Here is a 25,750-nt window from a genome sequence, read left to right as displayed (position 1 = left end):
ACTAGATTTGGAGCAAAGACAAAAATGGGCCTGTATTTCTGCAAAAGACTACATCCTCATGAAACCCAACTGACATTCGATTTGGCTACAAACATCCAAAGCCCAGGACAGATGCAGCTCATGCTTTTGCCACTCAGAGATGAGAAACTAGAGAAGGTTTTGTAGGGAAAGAGGTTGGTACAGAGTATTCCTTAACTAAGCCTACTTCTGGCCTGTGTTGACTCTTTTTGCTCAACATCTGCACTTCAGTCCTTGTTGATATGACAGACAATTCAGTCCATTATAGATTTCAGAACTTAGGCTAGAGCAAAGCTAGTGAGACTGCTTGTAACAAATTTCATTTTTAAAAGCAACAGCTTTTATTCCCACCACAAGGCACTCTGTGTCATCCCAGTTACTTTTTTATATCAACAACAAAAGTGAGCAGGCTTAACAGCTGAAAATGTAGTATTTCTCAGCATATTTGGATTCCATTTGGCATTCTTTCCCTCTGCTGTGCTTAACACCTGCACAGCTTTCTCTTGCTCCACTGCAGCTTAGCAGCAGAAATTTTCCTTTCAGCCCTGCCCAGCACTTTCCAGCCTGAAGAGTTTCCCTTGTGTTTCCCAGCATATTAATCTCTGCCCCACAATCTGTTTGGGAACCATTTTATGGTCTCCATAACACACTAAACATGGCAAATATTTACCTGGAAGGAATTCACAGCAGTTAATCATTAATTTATAATGGATTTAATGTCATAATTAACAGCATCATCAATATGTAAATACAAATTAAAGGCGACAGTCTGGAGGGCAGTTTGGCCGTAATAAAAGTACTTTTCTATGTTAAAGCATCATTGCATGTTTAGAAACGTGGAGGTTTAGAAAAGACCAGTTTGTATCTCTGAACTCTATTTCAGTAGGTACACACTTTTCATTTATATAACGCAGTATTGTGTCATTAACTTCATACCCCACTTCGAAATCCAAACACCTTGATATGCCAAGCAAAACAAGACTTGCTATTCTTTTTCCACAAGAAGTAGTTACAGCAACAGCTGCAATTATGCAAAAGCCAGTGACTTGTTTACAAAGTTTCCCTCTGTACCGTAATTTAACCAACTTGGTTGCTTAAAGGTCATATTTCTGCAACTGCTATGAGCCTCATATCTAAACTTAGCTGAGACAGGAAGTTGCTTCTAGTAATACACACTCACACATTTGGTTGACTTACTTCCATGCTGAATGGGCAGTTGCTGGGATCACAGAAGAACACAAATAAGTAATCACAGAATCATTTCATTTGGAAGAGACTCTCAGGATCATCGAGTCCAACCATAACCTAACTCTAGCACTAAACCGTGTCCCTAAGAACCTCACCTAAATGCTTTTTAAACACCTACAGGGATGGTATCTTTACCACTTCCCTGGGCAGCCCCCTCCAATGCCTGACAACCCTTTCCATGAATAATTTTTTCCTAAACATCCAACCTAAACATCCCCTGGCACAACTTGAGGCCATTTCCTCTTGTCCTGTCACTTGCTACTTGGTAGAAGAGACCAACACCCTCCATGCTACAACCTCCTTTCAGGTAGTTGTAGACAGCAATAAAGTCTCCCCTCAGCCTCCTTTTCTCCAGGCTAAACAGCCCCAGGTCCTTCAGCTGCTCCTCATAAGACTTGTCCTCTAGACCCCTCACCAACTTCACTGTCTTCCTCTGCACTCTCTCTAGTACTTCAGTGTCTTTCTTATGATGAGAGGCCCAAAACCGAACACAGGATTCAAGGTACAGCCTCACCAGTGCCAAGTACAGTGGCACAATCACTTCTCTAGACCTGCTGGCCACACTATTCCTGATAAAAGTCAGGATTCTGTTGGTCTTTTTGGCCACCTGGGCACACTGCTGGTTCATATTCAGCCAGTTGTCAATCAACACACCCTCCCCTCCCCCCCCCCCAGTCCTTTTCCACCAGGCACCTTTCCAGTCACTCTTCCCCAAGACTGTAATGTCACCTGGGGTTGTTATGAGGCAAGTGCAGGACTTGGCACTTGGCCTTGTTAAACCTCATAAAGCCCAATGGCCTTCCTACCCTCCAGCACATAAACACTCCCCTCAAATTTGGTACTGTCTGCAAAGTTACTAAGGGTGTACACAATCCCTTCTTCCAGATCATTGATAAAGAGATTAATCAGAACTGGCCCCAATACTGAGCCCTGGGGAACACCACTTGTGACCGTGTGCAAACTGGATTTGGTTCTGTTCACCACAAGTCTTTTGGCCCAGCCCTCCAGCCAGTTCTTTCTCCATCGAAGAGTATACTCATCCAGGCCATGACAGGAGAATGCTGTGGGATACCTCTTACTGAAGTCTAAGTATACAACCTCCACAGTCTTTCCCTCATCTACTAGATGGGTCATTTTGTCGTAGAAGGAGATCAGGTTGGTTAAACAGGACCTGCCTTTCATAAACCCATGCTGACTGGGCCTGATCATATGGTTCTCTTGTATGTGCCATGTGATGTTAGCCAGGATGATCAGCTTCATGACCTTCCCCAGCACTGAGGGGAACTGTAGTTCCCCGGATCCTCCTTCTGGCCCTTCTTGTAGATGGGCATCACATTAGCCAACTTCCAATCAACTGGGACCTCCCCAGTTAGCCAAGATTGCTGATACATAATGGAAAGTGGCTTAGTGATCACCTCTGCCAGCTCCCTCAGCACTCTTGGGTGCATCCCATCTGGCCCCATGGACTTGTGGGCATCCAAGTGGTGTAGCAGGTCACTAACCATTTCCCCTTGGATTACTGGGGCTTCATTCTGCTCCCCAGCCCTGTCTTCTGGCTCAGGCGGCTGTGTACCTGGAGCACAACTGTTCTGACTACTAAAGACTGAGGCAAAGAAGGTTTTAAATACCTCAGCCTTTCCCTCATCTTATGTCACTGTGTTTCCTTCTGCATCCACCAGTGGATGGAGATTCTCCTTAGCCCTCCTCTTGTTGCTAATATATTTATAGAAATATTTCTTGTTGTCTTTCACAGCAGTGGCCAGGCTTAGCTCTAGTTGGGCTTTGGCCCTTCTGATTTTTCCCCTGCATAACCTCACAGAATTCTTGTATTCCTTTTGAGTAGCCTCCCACTTCTTCCAAAGGTTGTAAGTTCTCTTTTTATTCCAGCCACAGCTCTCTATTCAGCCAGGCCGGCCTTCTTCCCCACCAGTTCGCCTTGTGGCACTTGGGGACAGACTTCTCCTGCACCTCTAAGATTTCCTTCCTAAAGAGAGACCAGCCTTCCTGGACTCCTTTGTCCTTCAAGACTGCCTCCCAAGGGACTCTGCCAAACAGCCTTCTAAACAGGTCAAAGTCTTTCCTTCAGAAGTTCAAAGTATCAGTTCTGCTAACTGCACACCTTACTTTTCCAAGAAAAGTAAACTCAATCATTTCATCATCACTATACTCAAGGCAGCCTTCATTGCCCACAAGCGCTTCTCTATTTACAAACAACATATCCAGCAAGACTCGAGGCTCCTTCTCTGGTAGGCTCACTAACCAGCTGTGTTAGGAAGTTGTCTTCCATGCACTCCAGGAGCCTCCTAGACTGCTTCCACTCTGCTGTGTTGTACTTCCAGCAGGCATCTGGTAGGTTGAAGTACTGCGTAAGAACAAGGGCTAGCGATCAAGGAACTTCTCCCAGCTGCCTGCAAAATATTTCATCTGCATCTTCATCCTGGTTGGGTGGTCTGTAACAGACCCCCACCTGGATGTCCACCTTGATTCTCACCCATAGACTCTCAACCCTATCACCCCATGTAGTTCCGGATAATCAAAACCCTCCCTAACATACAGGGCTACCCTACGTCCTCTCCTTCCTTGCCTCTCCCTTCTGAAGAGTTTATAGCCATCTAATGCAACACTCCAGTTATGAGAGTCACCCCACCACGTTTCTGAGATGGCAATCAAATCATAGTTTCTCTGCCTCACAATGGCTTCCAGCTCCTCCTGTTTGTTGCCCATGCTGCGTGCATTCCTATAGATGCACTTCAGCTAAGCCTACTAATTCTACTGGAACAGCAGATCGAAGGGCCTCAGTAGTACTACCCTCAGATGACAGCATGTCACCTTTGAGTGTGCTTCTGCCATACCTGGTTTCCTCTCCCTTCAAATCTAGTTTAAAACCCCCCTCAATAAGTCCAGCTAACTCCTGCCCCAGGATCCTTTCCCCCTTTTGAGACAGGTGCATCCCATTTGTTGCTAGCAGGCCAGGTGCCATGTAAGCCAACCCATAAAAAACCCAAAATTCTGCAAGTGACACCAGTCCCACAGCCAGGTATTCATCTGATGGGTCTTCCTGTATCTTTCCTCATCGCACCCTGCAACTGTGGGGATAGAGGAGAATATCATGTTGACATTTGCTGCAAAGGATGGCGAACCAACAACAAATTGACTTTCCCATCTACAAGAGTAGCACATGAAGAACTACAGCATGCTGAAAGAGATTGGCTAGATGAGTGCTCTTCACATGTTGTGACACACCATATAAATAGGTAATTCCCTATTTGTAGGAAGAACCCCATCTTGTTATTAGGGCACTGGCTTGAAATAAAAGCTATTTCTTACTGCACCAGCAGCTCTCTCTGTTGTGGCTTAGGGCAGCTGACTCAGAGTCAAATTCTTGGATGTATTTTAGCAGTTTAAATTCACACATTTGTGAAGACTTAGGTGCCTACAAAGCTTTAAATATGCTGTCTGTTCCCTTTCAGTTCCTCATCCTTAAAATGGCAATACTTCATAGGATCACAGAATGGTTTGTTTTAGAAGGGGCCTCAAAGATCATCTAGTTCCAACCCACCTCCATCAGCCAGGACACCTTCCACTAGATCAGGTTGCTCAAAGGCCCAGCCAGCCTGGACTTGAACATTTCCAGGGATGGGGCATCCACAACTTCCCTGGGCAGCCTGTTCCAGTGTCTCCCACCCTCATAGTGAAGAATTTTTTCCTTATATCTAATCTCAATTTATTCTCTTTCCATTTGAAACCATTAACCCTTGTCCTATCACTACATGTCCTTGTAAAAAGACTCCAGCTTTCTTGTAGGCCCCTACTAGAAGGCTGCTACCCTGTTCCCTGAAAATAAGACCTACCCTGAAAAAAGCCCTAGCATGATTTTTCAGGATTTGAGGATGCTCAAAATATAAGACCTACTCCAATAATAAGCCCTAGTTACAGTTCATAAAAAAGTTAATTTAAATAGTGTTCAGACAGCTACACATATAAAAAAATAATAAGTTTTGAAGCAAAAATTAATATAAGACCCTATCTTATTTTTGGGGAAACAGGGCATAAGGTCTCCCCCAAAGCCTTCTCTTTTTCCAGGCCCAACTGTTCAGCCCCAACTCTCTCAGCCTGTCTTCATAAGAGAGGTGTTCCAGCTCTCTCATCATTGCTGTGGCCCTCCTCTGGACTTGCTCCCACAGGTCCATGTCCTTATGTTAAGAGCCAACAGAGATGAATGCAATACTCCAGGTGGGGTCTCACAAGAGTGGAGGGGGAGAATCATCTCCCTTGACCTGCTGGTCATGCTTCCTTTGATGTAGTCCAGAATGCAGTTGACTTTCTCGGCTGTAAGCACACATTGGCAGCTCATGCTGAGCTTCTCATCAGACAACACCCCAAAGTCCTTCTCCTAAGGACTGCTCTTACTCCATTCTCTGCCCAGCCTGCATTTGTGCTTGGGACTGCCCTCACCCTGGTGCAGGACATTGTACTTGGTCTTATTGAACTTCGTGACGTTCACACGGGCCTGACACTCAAGCCTGTCAAGGTCTCTCCCTTCCCTCCAGTGTATCAACCACACCACACAGCTTGGTGGTGTTGGCAAGCTTGCTGATGGTGCACTCAGTCTCATTGTCCACATCACCAAAGATGTTAAACAACCAATAATGACCTCTCAGGAGCATCACTCGTGTTCACTTGGACATCAGGCTGTTGGCCACAATTCTGAATGCATCCAGCCAGCCAATTTCTTATCCACTGAGCGGTCTGTCCATCAGTTCCATGTCTCTCCAATTTAGAGACAAGGATATCATGTGGGACAGTGTCAAATACTTCCCTAACCCAACAGCTTCTATGAAATATTTTTTAGTGACTCAGATATTGTGACAAGACAAATACAGTAAGAAAGCTATGCTTTCAAAGAATCTTCACATCCCATAGTCATGCTTTCACCACTATCACCAAGTTACTTCCAAAAGCTGTACTGACTGTGTGAAAACTTTTGTCCACTTTTCCATTAGAGACATTTAACAGCAGGGGAGCAGATTTTTCTGCTCAGTGGCAGAATTATTAGCATTATTGTGTATGACACACAGGTAGGTCAGCTGTTTCCACAGTGCATAGATAGCCACAGTGCAGAAAAAATCCTGCTTAAATAGATTAGGTCACTTCTTGACAGAATTAGTTGCAAAAGGAAAGGGAAGATATTAGAATTGTGCAGTTTTACCTGCCAAACACCTACCTTTAAGCATCTGCAGCAAGGAAAGAATAAAAAAATCAACACAGTAGAAAGGTTAGTGTCTGTCTTTACACAAGTCCTTTCTCTTTTAGGAAATGCCAACTTCAATAGGATTAGAGGAAAAGGGGCAACCTTTGAGCTTTCAACCAACACAAGGGAAAAATAATTTTAAAGGTTCTGGAAAGCACGTCTTGTGGAAGAGACAAAAGTTATGAGGAAGAGGCTAGTATTTCCAAGAACATCAGTCTCCTCATGAAGTACATTTTTCTTTTCCTCTGATGGAAGAAAAGATCAAAACAGGCTGTGAAGGTAATTAGACTGCTCACATGGAAACCTTGACTAAAAGTACATTAAAAAATGATACAGCTCAACAGTTGATGGGATACTTAGCTTTCAAAATACCCATTGTAAACAGGTCTTACATAAAGTTGTTCATTCATCCTCTACCCATAGATTTACTTGTGGTCTTTTATAGCTTAAAAAACAACAGGGGATTTTCCAAAGGCACAACTAGGACACAGCCCTCCAAGAGCAGTTAGGGTGAGTTAAACACATTTGCTCCTGATCTAGTCTTCAGACTCATCCCACTCTGAAGACAAGTTGTTAGTGTTGTCATCTGCACCAACAGAGTCCCATGTACTTAAAAATGGAAGAACTATAAATACAAATGGGCCAGAGCTTCAGTCTAGACAAGGTATAGTTCAATATTTTCAGTGTTCAAGCTCAGATAAGCACAGACAGAAGGCAAACAAATAGCAATAAATTCAGCCCAAAACACTGTGCTTGCCTTGTAGATTTTAGCAGTCTTTATACAGGACTTAGGCAAACTCTGCTTCCTCCCAAATGTAGTTTAAAGGTTTTAAAAGATGTATTCAGCCACTTGCCAAAAAGTGCTGCTGGAATGGAAGTTTCCATGTGCTGTTAGCAGACATTGGAGTTACATTGCCTCACCTGACTGAAGACTGAACTACAATCAAGATTACCTGAACTGGGTAGAATATTGCCTGGAGCGTAGGAAGAGTCTCTGTAAAATAGTGATCCCAGATTTCAGACAGGATATCAATGCGATCCTCACCTGAGTAAACAGAGATTGGGAACAAGAGCTTTAGTGACAGGGACACTAAAATCAAGTTGAATTTTCCCACTACTCTAATTACCCAAACAAGAGATACAAACCCACACTTTACATTCACAGTTTCCATCCAAAATTGGACCTCACTTGGCTAAGCTTTATGTTAACCGACGGAGTCACAATTGCTCTGTCGCTTATCACAAAGAAGACAGCTCTGTTCAAAACATGAGACCAATTCCAACACAAGAGTGAATCTTCTCTTCAGTTGGACACTTAACTCCACAGCAAAGGATTGTGTAATCTCATAGGCCAGTTAGCATGCTCAACTAGCACAGGAGGACGGCCACACATTAGCAACTCAATCTGAAAACCAGCAGGTCTCAGCCAACATCAACTCTTTTGCAGCAACTGAGTCATTCACAAAAGCCCCTTCCAGCATCCCCCCACTCCCAAGCACAGACATGACAGTCAGGACCTTGATGAGCCACAAAGTCACCATCCTCCTCACAAACATGGTACCTGGGAAGATTCCCAAATAAAATCCACTTGTGGCCACCCCTCACATGAATCCCATTCAAACAAATATCCCCAAATTTAAGTGGGTATTTAAAATGAAGGCAGACTAAGTTATGCAACTCATGACTCCTAAAACAGGCATACAACTGTGGTCAACAGCCTGTTATTAACAAAAAGTGTTTTACTAAACATAATCATTTGAATAGACATTTTAAATTATGCTCAAAGGCTTGACTTATAGAACTTTGTGTTCCTCAGAATTTGGGTCCAAAGTCTACATTTTTTGAGAGATATTCCCATCACAAAAGACAAAGGTTTGCAACGTTTTTTTCAAGTTTTAGATACTTTTCCCAGAAATTTCAGGTGCAAATACAGACCCAGGTAAAATAACACAAGTTTCTGACAACAGAATTTTCCAGGATACCTTCCATGGAGCCTCAGCTGGAGCTCACAAGCAGTCAAGACTCAAGAAGCAGTAACAGGGAGATCAAGGCAGCTTTGAAGGCTCAGTCTCAAGGTGACTAAATGCCCAACAGTATTAACTGGATTACACATAAAATTGCAACTCAAAGGAGCCTTATCACAGTGTACTGAAGTGCTTTCTCCATCTGGAGGCTTACACATGGGCTTTCACTGTGCTTGCCCATGGGTTGTACTGTTTAGGACATAGCCAGAGCCAGCAGGACCAGATCCTGCAGATGTTTCCTTTCAAGCAGAGAGCCTACTGATGACTGCAGGAGCGTTCAGAGAGAGGCTTCACCATGTCATGTATGACACCAGCTTCAAAACTGAAACTGCAGGCAAACGACCACCTACTCAATACCCCCATAACAGCTACCCATTACCAGAAACTGCCAACTCTAAGTGAAAAAGACAACAAGAACCAGACTAACTGAATTTTAAATTATTCCCTCCTCTGTCTCTTCCCCAGGACTGCAATGCTTTGGTGTATGGAGCCAGAGCGAAATTTTATAGATAGCTTCTTTTGAAGGGGAAGGGGGAATGGTTTTTTTCTTCAAGAAATCATAGATCCCACAGGTACTGAAAGAGATTCTGAGAGACTGTATAAAGAAAAATCATGTGATTTGAAAAACAGACACAGTAAAACACTGTCATGCCCTGCGGCAGGAACACTATTCTGTCTCTGACTACTAGGACAGTAGAAATTTTCCAGGAAGACAGAGCTACCTGAGAAGTATGTACAAGAAGTTCTTGTTGCTGTTACACGAGAGCTGCAACAAACCTACACATTATGAAAGAAAGGTGCCCATGAGTCATCTTCTGCAGAGATACCAGCCTGTATAGGCAAAGTGGATCCACTGTCACCTCAAACTGGGGCACCAAAAATGAGCCATAGGAAGAAAGTTTTGTTACCTGGCTGGGAAACTTCATCTTACGCAAACTCGTTCAGCAGCTGCAAACTACTTCCCAGGCAGCCCTCTGCTTATTATGGACCAAAACTCAATTTTCATACTTCTAAAACAGGTACTGGTGTTTTATATGAACACAGAAAACAGAACCTATAATAAGCTGCATAGCACTCACTCTGAAGAGCTGGCAGTGGCAGGCCAGGTACCTAGAGGCAGGAAAATGTGTGAGTCTGCCTTTTTTCCTCCCTTATAGGGCCAGTACCAAAGAAAAATAAACCAAGCTGGAGGCTGGAAACTGCACAACCCCTCCACAGGTCCGAGTCCTACAGCCTGCTGTCCAGCTGGAGAAGTCACTTGGTGAAGAACAGTGCGGAGGAAACCACCATCAATAATGATGCAAGATTATAAGTGTCTGTTGGCATCTAACAACCCAGATACAGCAGACCAGTGATTAGCAAGGGATCTTCCCTACAAGCTACAAAACTGGGTCAAATCAAACCAGCCTCATTTTGAATGAAGACATGTGCTCTACACAACTTGCTCTGCTTGAGCAAGCTGTTAAGAAACATGACTAACTCCCCACACATCCAACACAGAGTCGCTGCAACACACTGGCTTTTGTCCACAGTCTCTGGAGTAACAAGCATCCATACGCCAGTGGTTTGAAAAGAATTTCATGTGTGGTCAACTTATTTCCTGAAAGATCTATTTTCCACCCAAGTGATTGTTTTTTTCTTTAAAATTACACAAAGCCTGTTAGTTCAGCTCTCAAAAGCACGTTCCTGTGCTCGCAATGAAAACGTGGCTGGTGGGAGTGTTGCAGTTATTTGGCTATTCAAACAGCCTGCCCCATACCTTAAGCCTCACAAGGGCTGCAGTGCAATCCAGTTCCCAAAAGGTTGTATGACATCCTAAGACAGTACCAGAAAGGGCTGTATGCTTTCCAGACATGCAAATCATCTTGTCTGACCAAACAGCAAAAAACAACTCCCTTCCGAAATGGGTTTCTTACTATACTTGCCTTCACACAGCTTAACCTTTTCCTCTATAAACAGCAAGCCTTTCACAAGGAGCTGGTTCTGCCAAGAGAGAAGAGAGACATGCATTTGCCTTTTCTGACATTTAAAATAAACATGGAATAATAAGGTTCTTTTCAGATATTATCCACTTTGCATGCAGTTATTGAAAGATTAGCCATATCATAGTACTTTCCCCCAGCACCACCGCCAGACCTGGTCTCACTGTGAGTGCTGTACATTCATTAACCCCTTCTTGTTCAGCCAGACACAAGAACACAGTAGACAGCTGAAACATCTGTCAGAAGTGGGAAGGATAGATCTGTCCTGAGTCACAGGAATAGAGTCAAGATATCGATGTGCCTGTTTGCAGTTCAGGACATCTAAACATCTGATAAGCTTTCTGTTTCTATTTCCTCAAACACAAGAATGGTGCAAAAACAACACCTACCTTTCTGTTCTCCCAACAGCACTAGAAGAATCAGTTATTTCAAAAAGCTTTGAGAATCCCAGAGAAAGGAACTGCTGTCACCAAATAACAGACTATTACTGCATCCTAAAAGGTTCAGATCCTACCACAGAGATCACACTGTTAGAGAACAAAGCTTTCTGTCCTTCTGAAAGAATTCAGTAACAGGGTAGCACATAACATTCAGACACCTCCCCCTCTCTCTCACGTTCATCCGCCAGCTTCTGTTTTTAACAGGTAACCAGGTCAAAGTTGCACCTTTCAACCTTTTGCCAGCTGAGGAACAAGGCACATCTTTTTTTCACTCCCAATGGACACTGCTATTACACCACTGCCTTAGACACCACCATGACCTCCTGATGAGCTGCTGTACCACATACCTGCTCTTGCACTGCTGCTCTGGATGACAGACCTGCCCCCTGTAACCATATACCAGGCTGGCTTGTTAATGACACACACAAGCAGGTAACTGTAAGCAACACCAAGCAAAGAGAGGCAGCACACCTCTGCATCCTCCCTACAACAAGAAGCAATACTAAACTGAGCTACTGTTGAAGGGAATGAAAAGAAGGAAATAATTGTTCAGTGACATTCTCCACTTGTACTTTGCTTTCCAGAACAAAAGAAAAACTTGCCACTCAAAAGACCTACTTGTTAGCATCAGATATCATTGAAATGCGCAGAAAGGCAAGGGTTCTTCCATAAATAGTATTCTAATCAGACTCCAGAAGTCTTTTGCAAGTAGGCTGAGGGACTGAAGAGACCACCATACATTCTATCAGTAAGGAAACATCTCTGGATGCATTGTCCTGGTGGAGAATTTACATTCACGAAGCTGCCAGGTAGGAAAATACTGGAACTAATAAAATCAGGGGCTGAATTCAAGAAACTCGTTTTGCTTTGGAATCTCACCTTATGCAAGGTGAGGTCCAAGACCCTTTAGGGCTGGGACCTGCTACAATACTAGAGATAATTTTTTCCATTGGCATCTTTGTCAAGATTTCAGCAAAAAGGGCCCGGGAGAAAGAACAAGCCATACAAGCTCATCAGTTGCCTCACATGCTATGGGTAGTAGGGGAAGCTTCCATGAAAAGTTTCATCTCAAGAAAAGACTGAATGGACATTGCATTCTTCATGGTGTGAAAGAAGTGTAATGTCATAAAACAGAGAGGAAATGGATACCTTTCTTTGGCTCTTGTCCTTGTCTTTGGCTCATGCACATTAAAAGATAAACTCATGTTTTGCTACAATGGCTTACTTGTCCTAAATGAGACAGATATAAGTACTTCAGAGACACTGCTTTAAAAACAAACAAACAAAAACCCCACCTGCATCCCCTAATGTGTATCCAGACTTCAATCACAACACAAGGAGGAATGACCGTCCAATTCACCAGTGGTGTTAGTGGCAATAATGGTTAAATATTGTGTAGTGCACACAAGGGAAAAATAATTAATGGTCATGCTTGTAATTAAGGTCATTTGGCCCTGCTAGCAGGTGGCTTTTTTTCAGAATTCAAGCCCAACAATATTTGGTATAGTCTTATTCTCAAAGTAATGTAGTATTTAGATTCTGTTAAAATTATTACACAGCAAAACTAGAGCATTTTAGGAGCAACACATGGGATGAAACCCATTCAAGTCACAAGACTTTGACCTTTACTAGCTCTAGCAGCGTGCAAAAGCAACCCTATCCATACAGTACAGTCAAGCTTTAAATAATTTTCAGTACTCTACTATATAACCAATCCTACGAATTTCAGCAAAAGAATCTGAGCTGACTTGAATGTCCTGTTTTGTCAGCAGAACATTCTAAAATTGCTGCTCTGCACACAGGTGACCATGTGGAGACAGGAACCCAAAGCACTTTTGCATGTGACCTTCTGAACCCACTCACAAAGAAGGTAAAAATGACTCTCATTAACTGCAACTGAAGAGCTGTGGATGCCAACAGGTAAAAAGCAAAGCACTCTGTCAATACTGCAGACTGCAAAGCAGCTGCTTCTAGGCCTCATGCAGTGCACAGCGGTCAGTTTAGGAGGGTACATTTTGGTCTTTGCTGACTACTTCCACAACACCAGTGCCCACTCAGGTTAGCAGGGACCTCCAGCAGGACATGCACTGCCTGGCAGCTCAAGCCACCTCCAAGACCTGTGGAATCTCACCTGCTTACAACAGCTTACTCAGTTTTTGCCAAAAAGCCATACATTTATTCCAAAAATAAAGTCCAATTTCTGCAGTTTTATTTTACTCTGGAATTCCCAATAGAACAATTTTTTTTTTTTTTTCCCCTGCAGAAGCCAATTTTCTGATTTATTCATCATCACCAATATGACAAAGGACTGTCAAAAGAAACTGTAAGGAGTGAAGGGAACTTGCCAGTGAAAAATTTTTACTGGCTGGGGCGCTTTGTCTAGGGCTTACCCCTCTGTTAGGGTGAGTGTTCAGGTTGAGAGAAAGACAGAGTTCCCAGTAGAGCACAGGAGAAACAGGGATTCCAAAGGACAGGTAGACTGCAAAGAAAATGTGACGAGGTGATACTTTTCACATGGGCAATGACTACAGCAATTAGTAAGTTGGATAAATGTGTTCATGTGATGAAAAAAAAATTGCAACATTTGTAAATGTTGTTATAAAGGTGACTTTTGCAAAGCAGAAATACAGGCTTTGGGGGGAAATACTAAGTTGTTGGGATCTCCATTACATTTTTAGATTTGTTCAGCAAAAATAAATGACTACACATGTCAGGCTCTGGACAACAACAACAAAAACTTTCCAGGAAAAACCAAAACAAATAAAACCCCCCAACAACAACCACCACCACCCACAAAAAACCACCTCTCCCCCAACAAACAAACAACCCCCTCCCCAAAAAACACACACACAAAAGAAAAACAAAACACACACAAAACTCAAAAGCAAACAAAGCAACCAAACAAAAAACAAAGCCAACAGCAAACAATGTGAAAGAGAAAGGAGAAAAATCTGGAATGGAAAAAACTATAGAGGGGGGAAAAAGTGAAACCCACTTACACTGTAAGTATTTTCCTGCCTGAACAATAAGATAACATTTGGAGTGATAGTGCACTTTAATCCTTCCAGATGCTTTCAGTTTACTAATAAAGTACTTAAATTCTTTATTTTTCAACCTATAGCTCTAGGTAATTACCTCTCACATACTGCAAGGGAAATTTACAGCTGATCTTTAACACATTTTAAACTACTATATCAGAAAAAAAAATACACACATATACGAAGGTGCCACACTTATTTTCTTGTGTTTCTCTAAAGAAATATGAATTCCTTCTCTATCTGCACTAGAACATTAGGTTTTCATTTACATAACACTTCCTGAGTACTGTGGATACAGATTTCCAGCTACTTTGCTTATATTATTGATGCTTTCTACTTTCAGAGATTTTTTTTTTCTTGTACGTTTTACAGCTATGTCAGCAAACAAAACACACATTTGTATACCTTTATGGACAGCACAGTTCTACCTATTAAAAATAGAGATATTAATCATCCCCCTGTAATAAAGAATTGATAATGCTCTTATGAATGTATTATCAGTAATTCCATGTGCTAAACAGATTGCATCATCTCATTCTTAATGTTTCTTTAAAAAAAAAAAAAAAAAAAAAGCTTAGCTCTGCATAGTTACTGCAGATATTTCAATTATCCTTTCAACTTTTCCTTTTTCCTGTGGAAGAGAGAGACTCATTTCCCTTCTCCCCCTCTTCAAAATATCTGGAAATTTTACTTATCTGTCTATTCTGCTAAAGTCACAGGCTTAGAAATTATTTCAATCTGAACATTACCCTTCAGATCAAGCCAGACAGGTAAATTCTCATTAAAAAACCCTACAGCATTTGCTGACAAATCAGTACAATCTAATAAACACAACAACAGCGGAAGTCTGTATCAGATCTTATCTAGATTACAAGTCTCATTTTACTGCTTTATCCCCAGTTGCCAGAGGCAACGCAGAGGCACAGAGCTGAAAGGAAAAACAAACTTTTATTTGCAAGAAAAACCAGACACCAAGTGAGCTTGAAGGGTGGATTTACTAGAAAAAGTTTAGCTGACACTTCGTCTCTGCAATCACAGCTGAACTGGGCGCTTGGGAAGGAAGTTATTCCCTCCCCAAATCAGCTTTCCCTGGATCCCCCGGGTGAAGTCCTCACCCTGCTGTTGGTACAACACAGGCTATGCTCATTGCAGGTGCTACAAACCTGCTGTTACTCTTGCTACAGTGAAGAATGCACTCCAGAGAAACAAAGACTTGACTTAACCCCCAACACGTACAAGTAAGTCACGAAATTTGGAGAGAAATATTCTGTATCAGATAGAAGTAAGCTTGTGAAATCTCACAGGTTGAAACCCCACTACATTTCTCAGTGCAGAAATCCACAGTAGCAGTTTCAGGTATATCACCAAGAAGTGTAGCTAAGAGAAAGCCTTTAAGTAAGTCTTCAAATGCACTGAGTTTTGGAAGACAGGATTGAAAGCTCTAGAAAAATCACTTTTCATTTTTTCCTCAGCAAAGACCCTTCCCATGATGTGCATGTGCTCGCTACTCTTGCAAAGTAAGCTGTGCTGAAATCATTGGGAATTTAAAAAAAAAGTCTGAAGGCAATCACACGCCGTGCTATAAAACTGACACTTTCCAGCTAATTCCTTCTTTTTCCTGGCACAGGTATTTTCCCCTTCCCCTGCCCTATTAGATAAACTGAGGAAAATTTCTCCATCTATACCCAGAAGAGCAATTTCAGTTTCCAAGCACAATGACTGCAGATGGAATCTGTCCCAAGCACAACAGCAGTTAGTTGCCAGCAGTGACATGCACCTTCTCCTTCCCTCCACCTTGTCAGAGCTGGTCATCTCAAAGAGGGGCCACGGAGGCCCTTCCTGTGCAGGCTCTCACTACACTCCAGGCAAAATGGTACCCATCTGACTTTGCCAGAGGCAAATTAGATGTTCGCTGTCGGGAGCGCTCTGACAGCAGCCTGGTCATGGTGATGGCCTCCATGCAAAACCAACAGGAAGGTTTTCGTGGTGATAGCCCTGCCACTAGCACAGCTTGCTCTTCTGTGGGTGGTACCTCCAAGCAGAATGGTAACAAAAAGCAGACAAGTAGTTTTGGGAGCAGCTCCACAGAAAACATCAAGGAGGTTCAAGCCATCACAGGTGACTTCAATTCTCATCTGAAAGCCATGTCTCTGCAGTGTAGCATGCCACAAAGGAATTCTCTTGCTAAGCCAACACTCTTGGGGGGAAAAAGGTTTACATGAACACCCCTTTAATTACAGACAAATTTTGTTTTCCTCTCATGTCTCCATGCTGAACATGGACAGTATGCTTTTAAAAGGCCACATTAAAATTAAGAAATTAATACTAGTTCATCAAACAGAAACATAAGCTTGGAACGGGAGTAAACTAATCCAGAGAAAAGTCAAAATAATTGACCCCTTTTTGCTGAGTGAAAAAATCAGTTTTTCTTCTACACATCACAGTTATTTCTTAAAAGCAGCCTGTCTTGCAGCCAACTGAGGCTTTGTGTGCTAGTGTTAAACCACTCTTTTACAGGCTCTAGAAGCACATAACCACTGATTCTTGGATAATCTGATGTTAATTTTGAGGAAAAAAAAAAAAAATCACACAAACTTGGACAACCTGATGTTAATTTTGAGAGAAAAAAAAGCATCACAACAACTTACTTGACAAATATTTTCTACAAAGTTATTGCCAGTTGCACACAACCACCTACCTGTTTCTTGGCAGTGTTTTACGAAATGCAAATCTGTGTGAGTTGTAGCATCTCACACCTGGAGCATCCCCCCCTAACTACTCTATAAAGAGAGGAAATAGTGACAAAAGCAGAGAGAAAATTTCAGTCCTACGCAGAGAACAAACTGCAAGATCAGTATGAAATAACATCCTAAAATGACTCTTCTATAGACAGCTTTGTTCAAAATAGGTAAAAAAGCCCACCTAAAGAGAGAAAGTGAGGCAGGGAGAGTAAGAAGGAGAGCAGACCAAGCAGACAGAGTAAGCAGCACTGCTACAATCTAGACCGCAACCCGCCGGCAAGGCAGCAGCTATGGGAAAACCCCACAGCCGGCCCGGCTCTGTGCTGGTGAGTCGCCACTTCAGGCAGGAGCCCTGCTTACCAGGGCATGGCACGCTGCTGTCCCATGCCATGCCACAGTCTGAGCAGCAGCAACCAGGCACCACTTCAAGCGAATCACACACACCTAGGGAGTCAATGCCTACAGGGTCTGAAAGGCAAGTGTCCCTACTGCTGCTGCCACCCAGGACTACTAGGTCCTCTGCTTAGCTCACAGTAAGGGGGCTGAGCTGCCTGGCGACTCCACCTGTGATAACAAAGCTGAGCAGTTGCTATGGAATCTCTGGAGCTGCTCCATGAAAGCTCAGTACAGTGCCAGACAAAGCAGAATTAACCAGGAGACCTGCATGAACAGGGGTTCCCAGCCAGCAAGGGGAGAAATACAATAATAAAGACCAGTTTGTCCCAAAAGAGTATTGCAGACATACGGCTGAGCTCTGCAAATCACACAAGTGTGAACTCTCTCCCCTTGTGCAGCAGCCAAACTGCTGCAGCCCCTGTCAGCAGGCACAAGACAGCATATGGCCAGAGAAGAGCTAGAGCTGCCTTTATCCAGCAATCATCACTCTAATAACCTACACAACTGTTTCATTGCCTTACTGTGAAACAGGTAGAACTAGAAACCCTGTGCCAAGGAAAGAAATGTCATACACACCAGATTTTTCTCTTTGACTAAGCAGGAGAGAGCAACACACAAGCATTTTCAGCTTCTAGCATGGCTTTACAAAGCAGCCTTTCAAAGGACAGCAAGCATCATAAGAGATGCTGGATAGGCTGGAGTCTCAGAAAGACATGCAGCAGGGACTTAAGCAAAAGCTTTACAGTGCCACAGGAGAGGGAGGAGTGCATGTTTCCCCCTACTGCTGCAGCCACTTTGCACAGCCAGCTGACCTACAGCAAGAGGCCCTCCGACCACAGGAAGGCTCACCAGCCCTACTTCTGACCACTCTGAAGGCAGAGAACAACAATCAAATTTGGCCTGGATCTGGGCTTGCCTTATAGTGGCTGCTGCTTACTTTCACAGCTATCCATTATCATCTTGTTATTTTGACTTTGCTTGACACTCCAGCAACATGGGTTCTCGCACATTGCTGTTTCTACGGTTTTGCCTTACAAACAGAAAGCTAGGCCTAATACTGAGTCAGGACTTACCACCTTTGTGGCTCTTCACTGCAGCAGGCTAGAAAATGTAGCAGCTTCACTCCTGGTTTTAAGACACTGAAGTTCTCATTGGATTAAATGAGGAAATACAGTCCACTCACCATCCCTCACCTACCAGCTATGCCAGAGCAGGCAGTGTATGTCAGGCTGGAGAGGCATCAATCTGGGCATCTGACTTTCTGCATTTGTAGCCCAAGGGTGCTGGGAGAATTTACAGTTCCCAGGAAGGGATCAGGTCACTCTGCCTCAGGAGGACACAGTTTGGAGTTAATATGCATAAACCAGGCAGTTCTGCTAAAGTGGTTAACTGTGAAATAGCTAGAATTTCCATTTTCCCCTGTGAGTTTCAAGATTAACAAGCCCCCAGAGAGTGAAAAGAAACAGTTCAGCCTTTCTAAAGGTTTTGTTTCAGGCTGTCTGCAGAATCAGGAAAGTAATGCATGAGTTTATCAACACACACTAATTTCATATTTGAAAAATTTTCTCCACAACCACAAGGGTCAGACAGCATGAAAACAAAGGGAGGTTATCTGATAAATCTCAGAGTTGCCCCAAAGAAGTCCTAATCACCAATACACCCTGTTCCTTCAAAGTCCAGCTTCTTACCTTCAATGGTCACAGGATTCCTCCCTGTTGTAGTTCAGCTGAACACCAGAGAACTAACCCAGCAGAGAGAGCAAATGGTGCCCTGCTGTGTTACTGAACAGAGGGGTGGGTATAAAGTGCCCCTTTTCAGCAGCAGGAAATCATTGGATCAGTTCATGGGCAAAGCTAGTACTGGAAAACCTGGAGCATGATGCGTTGCTTTAAAGCAGATCTGCAGCAAACGAGCCCCCACTACCTGGCATTTACACTCAGACTCTGATCCAAGGAGATACCTTGTATATATAATAGTGTTGTGAAGGCAGCAGATCTCTAAACACAAATCTTGAGAACGAAACATCTGAGTTTCCACCAAAACACTTATAGGAATTACATTTCTCTTTCAAATACAAAACAGATTCAGTAACTCTGGTATGATGACAGTTTGGTAGCAGAGAAAGACTGTCTAAACTCTACCCATTTCCTAAACATTCTTTTATCAACTTCAGGAGCTAAAACCTGGCAATTCGCATGACTGTTGGTGAAAAGGACTTGCAAGTAACCAAGTCAAGTTCATCACAAAGGTAGATTTGTCTCACTATAAAAGCTCTACTGTGTTTTAGTCTCAAATATTCAGTGGTTAGAAAAATTATGTGTGTTTAAAATATACATACTCTAAGAGCCAGAACTCTTAAAAAATGGAAAATGGGATTTTAAAAATTATCTTAGTGGCTCCTGTTACAAGTGCTGTGGCATAAGAAACAGAAAACATTTAAGTCGATTTATCACATCTAAATATTACATGACCCAGTTAGCTGCTCTAATTGCTGCTAGGATATTTAAAACTGCTTGGTTACACATGAGAGCAGATCCTTCAGGGTTCATTTCAATCTAAGAGAACAGTAAACTTGTTTCTCGGGATAGCTTTTCAGTGGGCTTTAGCAGATGGCAGAAGAAATCACTACCAAAAGATGCACTTCCACTCCACCCCCATCATGGTGACCCACTCCCATCACCTCCCCTATGCCAGATGTGATGAGCACAACAAGCCAAGGGAAGTAGTTGAAAACTTTATTTTTTGTTTCGAGGTTATTTTCCAGCCAAATTCTCTGCTCATTTTGGTGGCAACAGTACTGCCCTAAATCAATTGGCATCAGCAGCGAAACTGAACCCATATACAAATGAAATAATGTTGCCAGCCCTTCTTCGGCACATGAATAGTCTTTCCCCACTCCATGGCCCAAAGATTTTTGAGTAAAAACATTCAGAAGGGAGCAGTATCTTTTATCACTGCCATGCACCTTCAGTCTAACATCAGAAATAAGCCTGCATCTTACCTAACAACAGAATAAAAAGTTCATTTCCTACAACGGCCTTTATCTCACAGTTTGTCTCATGGCTTGCCAGCACCAAGAATTTTACTTCAGACTAAGTCTGATGGATGCCAAGTTAATCCTTTTAACATTGAGCAAAAAGAAAAAAAAAAAAATCCCAGAAATTAAATTTGAGTCCCAGTGGCTTCAGTAGGAGAACAGCAGCTGCAGGTGAACTAGTATACATACACTGTGAACGTGTGAACAGACAGAATGACACAAAAACAAACGCCGAAGTGAAAGTAGCCAAGTCCTTGCACTGCACGGTCTCTGAGGAAAAGGCCATCACTCTCTCAGCAGTAGTCCAGTGCTGAGTATCTACATTGCAATTCTGGCCTGTGGCTGAAGTAGTACAGCCCTGCCATTAAGGTGAAAGAGCAGTTTTCGCACCTGCTTTTGCTGAAAATTGTGCTGGTGATCAGATTCTTCTCCCAGGACAAGATCAGATACCCTCAGCTTGCTAAGAGGGATGCAACACAGATATCCAGGCCCCAGCAGTGAGCAGGCTGTAGTCTAAGCAGTCTCTCCAGTTGTCAGCTCTACTACTAAGAGACCTAAGGAGTCTCAGCTAATGCCACTAGCCCTAGCATGACAGGCTTGAGGTTTGCAGTCTGGAGTAAAGGGAATAACACATCCAAACCCTAGCACTAGGAACCATTTGGTCCCCAGCAGTCATTGTCTTCCTCTTGTGCAGTGACACAATACAGCTGTGTCTCACTCAGCACTGGAAGCCTCCTAGGCCTATTTCACTGCAGTCTGAATTTTCAAAACCACACAACAGTCATATGTCAACACCTCACATCCCTCAGGACTATGTTCAGCTCCATGCTCCATTCAGGCTTATGGCTGTGTGAAGTTGCCTCTGGACATTTTTTGCACACCACGCTTAACAGTGTAGTACCTGCACACTTGATCAAGACCTTTCAAATTTCAATTTGACACCTGTATTTAGTTGTAAACTTTTGTTTGCCTGGTTTTGGATTAGCAGTAGCGGATTTCCACTTAAGCCAGGCACTGTGCGCTACAGGCTCTCAGCCCTTCTGCTGGGCTGCCACCAGACCTCACTCATGGTATAAGAAACATCCCACCATTTGGCACCAGCAGCCACCTCTTTCCAGGAAAGAACTTGTGCAGATAGGGTCTAAAGAAGCAAAACATCACTATACTTAAGGCAGGAGGTTGCTTCTCACTTAACAGCACAACGTGGGGGATTTTTTTAAGTCAGGTAATCTAATACTGACAGGAAACAACACTAGTCTTCTTTTTTGCCTTTCTATGCTGTTAGCACCGCACACAGCAGTGTCAGCTGCATCAGAAAGTACTGAAATTTTCTCTCTTTCTCAAAGGGAAGAAAACTTTCTTGCTTTCAGCAGCCTCCCTTTCTTTTCTTTTAATCAACACTACACTGAACAACTTACAACACTGAAAGCCATCAGTACCCTCTGAAAATAATCCAGCACACTTTCATGTGGTTATATTTGAACCTCTGTCTATCTGGATAGTATCAGTAAAAGGCAATAACAGTTACTCACAGTTGTGATTGACCAGGTCTTACCTCATTCTTCGTCTTTCACTTTTTTGCAGGTTGCATTTATATTTATGGGACTAAAGGGCAAACAGTACTCAGGTTTATTTCCTGCTGATAGGGACTTCTTTCTCTGCCTGTCCTCCCCCACCCAAAAAAAAAAAAACACGACCCAACAGCCGATTTCTTTTCCCCTTTGCTGGCCCCTGTTGCAGAAAACCTACCCCTGATTTCTCTATACTAGACAAATAGATCAAAGAAAACACTATGAATGGCATCCTATCTTTTAAAAAGTTGAAGTTATTTCCTTCTTGACCTTGGTAGGCTACTAGCAGCCTTTCTTAAGTGTAAAGGGAAGTTTATCCTTAATTTAGCACATACATTTATGAATATGACTACTCCCAAAGCTATATGGCCCACATTAAAAAAGTCCAGTACCTCCATCATCTTCTGTAGCAAGACAAAAATGAAACTTGTAAGCTACATGCATGTAAAAAGGGGCCCTATTTTTTTTTTTTTTTTATAGGCTAAAAAGCTGGAGGGAGCAAACCTCAAAAGAAAGCAAGTAAATCATGTAATACCTGAAAGTAATCCGTGATGAAGGATCCCAGTTCACTCTTCAGAAGCCGTCTGTAGACAAAAGGAATTTAACAAGACGTATTTTAAATACACACAGGCAGAAGCCACTCTAAACAAGTATTTCTGATAAAAACTGTTGTATTTTAAATCAGGCTATGATAGAACGTTTACGTTGTAATACATATTTATATTTCAAAACTCTGATATAAAAAATCAGTATTGTTTTAAACCCAAAGCAGTATTAAAAAAAAAAAAACAAAACAAACTAAACCTCACAAAGAGCATTTGCACTTTCAGCTTTCAGTAACTGTAAGCATAAATCCTGCAGCAGTAAATTCTGCCTAAAATTTAATATGTGCCCAACACTTTTGACTGTAAAATACTGCATTTTTCCTGTTTTAAGAGATTTGCTTTTAACCAACATGAAGTATAATCAAGAGTGCTTAAAAATGGCATTTGAATCAGGGACCATCCAGTTCTCAGGCTGCATTCTTATCAAGAAACTACACCACTTCTTCCTAATCTTTGATGAAAGTCAATTTTGACAGCAACTTTCCACCCTAACCATTTAGTAACACTTCTAAATTTATTTGCATGCCAACATTCTTCACTCCTTCTCTCTCAGGGCAATTATATTTACCCTTCCCATCTCAAAGTACATTTATGTTTCTATGAGATGGGATAAACCAGATAAGCTTTTGGGGCCTGTTTGTCAGAAGTTCTTCCACTGGCTTCAGCATAGTCCAGGGGGTTCTCCACCAGCTGACTGACAAGCCCATGATACAACTTCACCTCACAGAGGTAGAGCAGCAATTAGAGGCTTGAGCCCTAGACAGAATGCAAGGAAGGAGTCTCTTCCTATTTGCTTTCTGGAATCCCAAATCTTGATGGCCTTTCTTACATTTCCTCTTGCCATGACAACTGACTTTTAGACCAGTAAAAAACAAAAACAAACAAACCAAACAACACCACCACAAAAAAACAAACCAACACAACACCACCACGCCAACAACTTGCTGGCAGCAATCCAGAGCAAAATGTTACCACCTGTTCGCCTCTTAGTTGTGCCATTACTATTCTACTTTAAATCTTTTCTGCATGTCCCACTGTCAAATAATTAAATGCTGTGCAATATCTGTGTCTTAAAGCACTGCCTTTGCTAACTTTCACCAAGGAGCTGAATGAAGAACTACAAACAAGTGCACCAGCGCAACCTAACGGCACACAAGAGCTGGCTGCCTGACAGGTCTAGCTTTTTGCCCATTGTCAAGCTAGAGATTCACCTCATGCGCACAGAGCTAATGTGTTGCCAGTTACATCAAGAGTCATAGGTACGAGACTGAAGGTGTGCATACAAACATACAGATGCACGTCCTTTGCTCCTTAGATGGACATTAATGAGTAACTTGAATGTTTAAGTGATCTATTTAGAGAATGACATTTGCAGATGTAACCAATGCTCAGGGCACCTGCAGGAACATTAATCACGTATTTCAAGGTGAGCGCTTCCAAGCGCTGCCTGAGAGTCCCTGTCAATGGAAGAGCGCATTTCCACTCCTACCATCAGCACTGCTTGAAAAGCACACACAGTTCACAATGAATTTCCTGTTCTTCGCCCAGCTCTTGACAGTCTAGATACGCTTCAGTAACCCACATGAAGAAAGCATAGTCCAGTTACTGTGGCCAAGCCCAGGCAATACAGCTATTCCGCCTGGTGTCCTGCCTCCCCACAAGGATGGGAAGGACTCCCTGCTTGCACTGGGGCCGAAGTGCAGGCTGCAGCCACCACAGTGAGCAACAGCCTGGCAGACAAGTCACAAACCCCAAAGCCAGTCCCCAAGCCTGCCAACAGACTCTAGGTTAGGGTATTTCCAAAGGCTTAGGAAATTAATTTTCTTTTCACATACAGAAATACGCATCCCATGAAGAATTAAGACTGTTCCAAGCACTTAAGCCTAACTTAAGGACTTCTGACCTGAACGCAATAAAATACCATTAAAGAATGAAACACTGCCCTCACTCAGCTGCCAAAAGGAATTATATTAAACTTTCACCTTGGGACCATACCAAATAGGACAGAGTCTCACACCCTGCAAGCTGCATTTATTTTGAAAGTAGGGAAATGGGTAGTTCAGACTGCTGCTTAGTATGTGCTTAGCCCAAATTGCCATTTCAATTGGTGCTTGGAAAAACTGCAGTAGGGATGGGGGACATATAGAAGGAAAATTGGAGCCCTGTATGACAGCATTTATGATGAATGAATATAGATACAGTGGGAAAGAGAGAGGGAGGAGGAACTACATACATCAGCTCCAACAATGCTTCTCCTAGCAGCACTTGGAACAAAAGCAAGAATAAATTGTTCTTTTATCTACTCTACAGTCCTATCTACTGCTAACCAAACTTTCCAAATAATCAGAATGAAACCACAGATAATCACGAAACCTGCTTAAAAAAAAACCAAAACCACAACTTTTAATTGTAGTTACCATCAGTGTAAGAAAACGTTTGTTAGGCTTTCCCATTTATCATCTTTAGGGTTCATATTTTCAGGTCTCGCTCTGTAATTGTCACATGAAGATGAAACTTTTAAATGACACGCTATGTTCTGCTTTCAGTTTAAACACTTCATGGTTCTGAGAAGCTTGGGTTTAGAAAAGAGATGTTACTACCATCATGAATGCCCTTATGTGTAAAAATCAGTCAGAAGAGGCAAACTCCCTAGGAGGGGACAAAATCCTTATAATTCAAGTTAATACAGATCCTGTCCTTGCCAAAGCTACACATCCACACAGGTCAGAGAAACATTATCCAAGTGTCCCATGTCCTCCACCAACAGCAAAAACAAAGTTTGCCTGAAACCCCAAAGCTGAACTTAAGTTTGTTTCAGTCCCTTCTCCTCCCACCAATATCTTCCAACTGCAGCTTTGTAGGGGAACAAAACCAAGCAGACACCAAACATGCAGCAACAAAAATCCCTTTTCATGCATTTCAGAAACCTACCTGATATTTTCATTGAGGGTGTAAAGTTCATTGTTCTGCAAGCCTCCACCTTTGAATACATTTATCACTGCCGTTTGAACACTGCCAAAAAAGAAATAAGACAGTACAACATCCATAAATAACAGCCATCAGTATGATTTAACACAGAGTGCAATGTGAGCTAGCCGCCAAAAGCTGAGTGGTTACAATGGGGTGGAGACGTTAAGTGCATTTAAATAACTGCACGCTTTCTTCCCTCGAAATAATCACTCTTATTTACTTATATCTCTCATGGAAGACAGGGCGCAACCAAACTCAGGTTGTGCCTAGAGTAAGCAAGGGACACTGTACACAAAGAACATGTTCTCACCAGATATATATCTTTAACACATCTGTTTGGGGGATCTCTGCTGCGCATTGCAGGCTAGTTGCTATGAGAAGTCATAGATTTTTGGCAGTATCTGCTGAACACATCACGTTGTACTATCC

General features: G+C 42.6%; 1 protein-coding gene across 6 annotated transcripts in view; it reads right to left on the bottom strand.

Annotated features, from left to right (window-relative positions):
* PRR5L (proline rich 5 like) overlaps positions 1-25,750 on the bottom strand; it is an 83,052-nt gene that overhangs the window by 44,011 nt on the left and 13,291 nt on the right. For 5 of the 6 annotated variants that reach the window (XR_011739321.1, XM_065839194.2, XM_071809095.1 and 2 more), the window contains exons 5-8: positions 25,283-25,363; positions 22,282-22,330; positions 10,467-10,524; positions 7,471-7,562 (exon numbers count right to left, since the gene is read on the bottom strand). Coding sequence is in view for 5 of the 6 variants with exons in the window: in XM_065839194.2 (XP_065695266.1) it covers positions 7,471-7,562; positions 10,467-10,524; positions 22,282-22,330; positions 25,283-25,363 (280 nt within the window). In the remaining variant the exon portion in view is untranslated. The remainder of the gene's footprint in view (positions 1-7,470; positions 7,563-10,466; positions 10,525-22,281; positions 22,331-25,282; positions 25,364-25,750) is intronic. The other variant, XM_071809097.1, reaches the window with a different exon arrangement.

This window comes from Patagioenas fasciata, chromosome 5, assembly GCF_037038585.1.
Source record: "Patagioenas fasciata isolate bPatFas1 chromosome 5, bPatFas1.hap1, whole genome shotgun sequence".
In the NCBI taxonomy this organism is placed as follows: domain Eukaryota; kingdom Metazoa; phylum Chordata; class Aves; order Columbiformes; family Columbidae; genus Patagioenas; species Patagioenas fasciata.
This window is presented reverse-complemented; position numbering and strand designations above follow the sequence as displayed.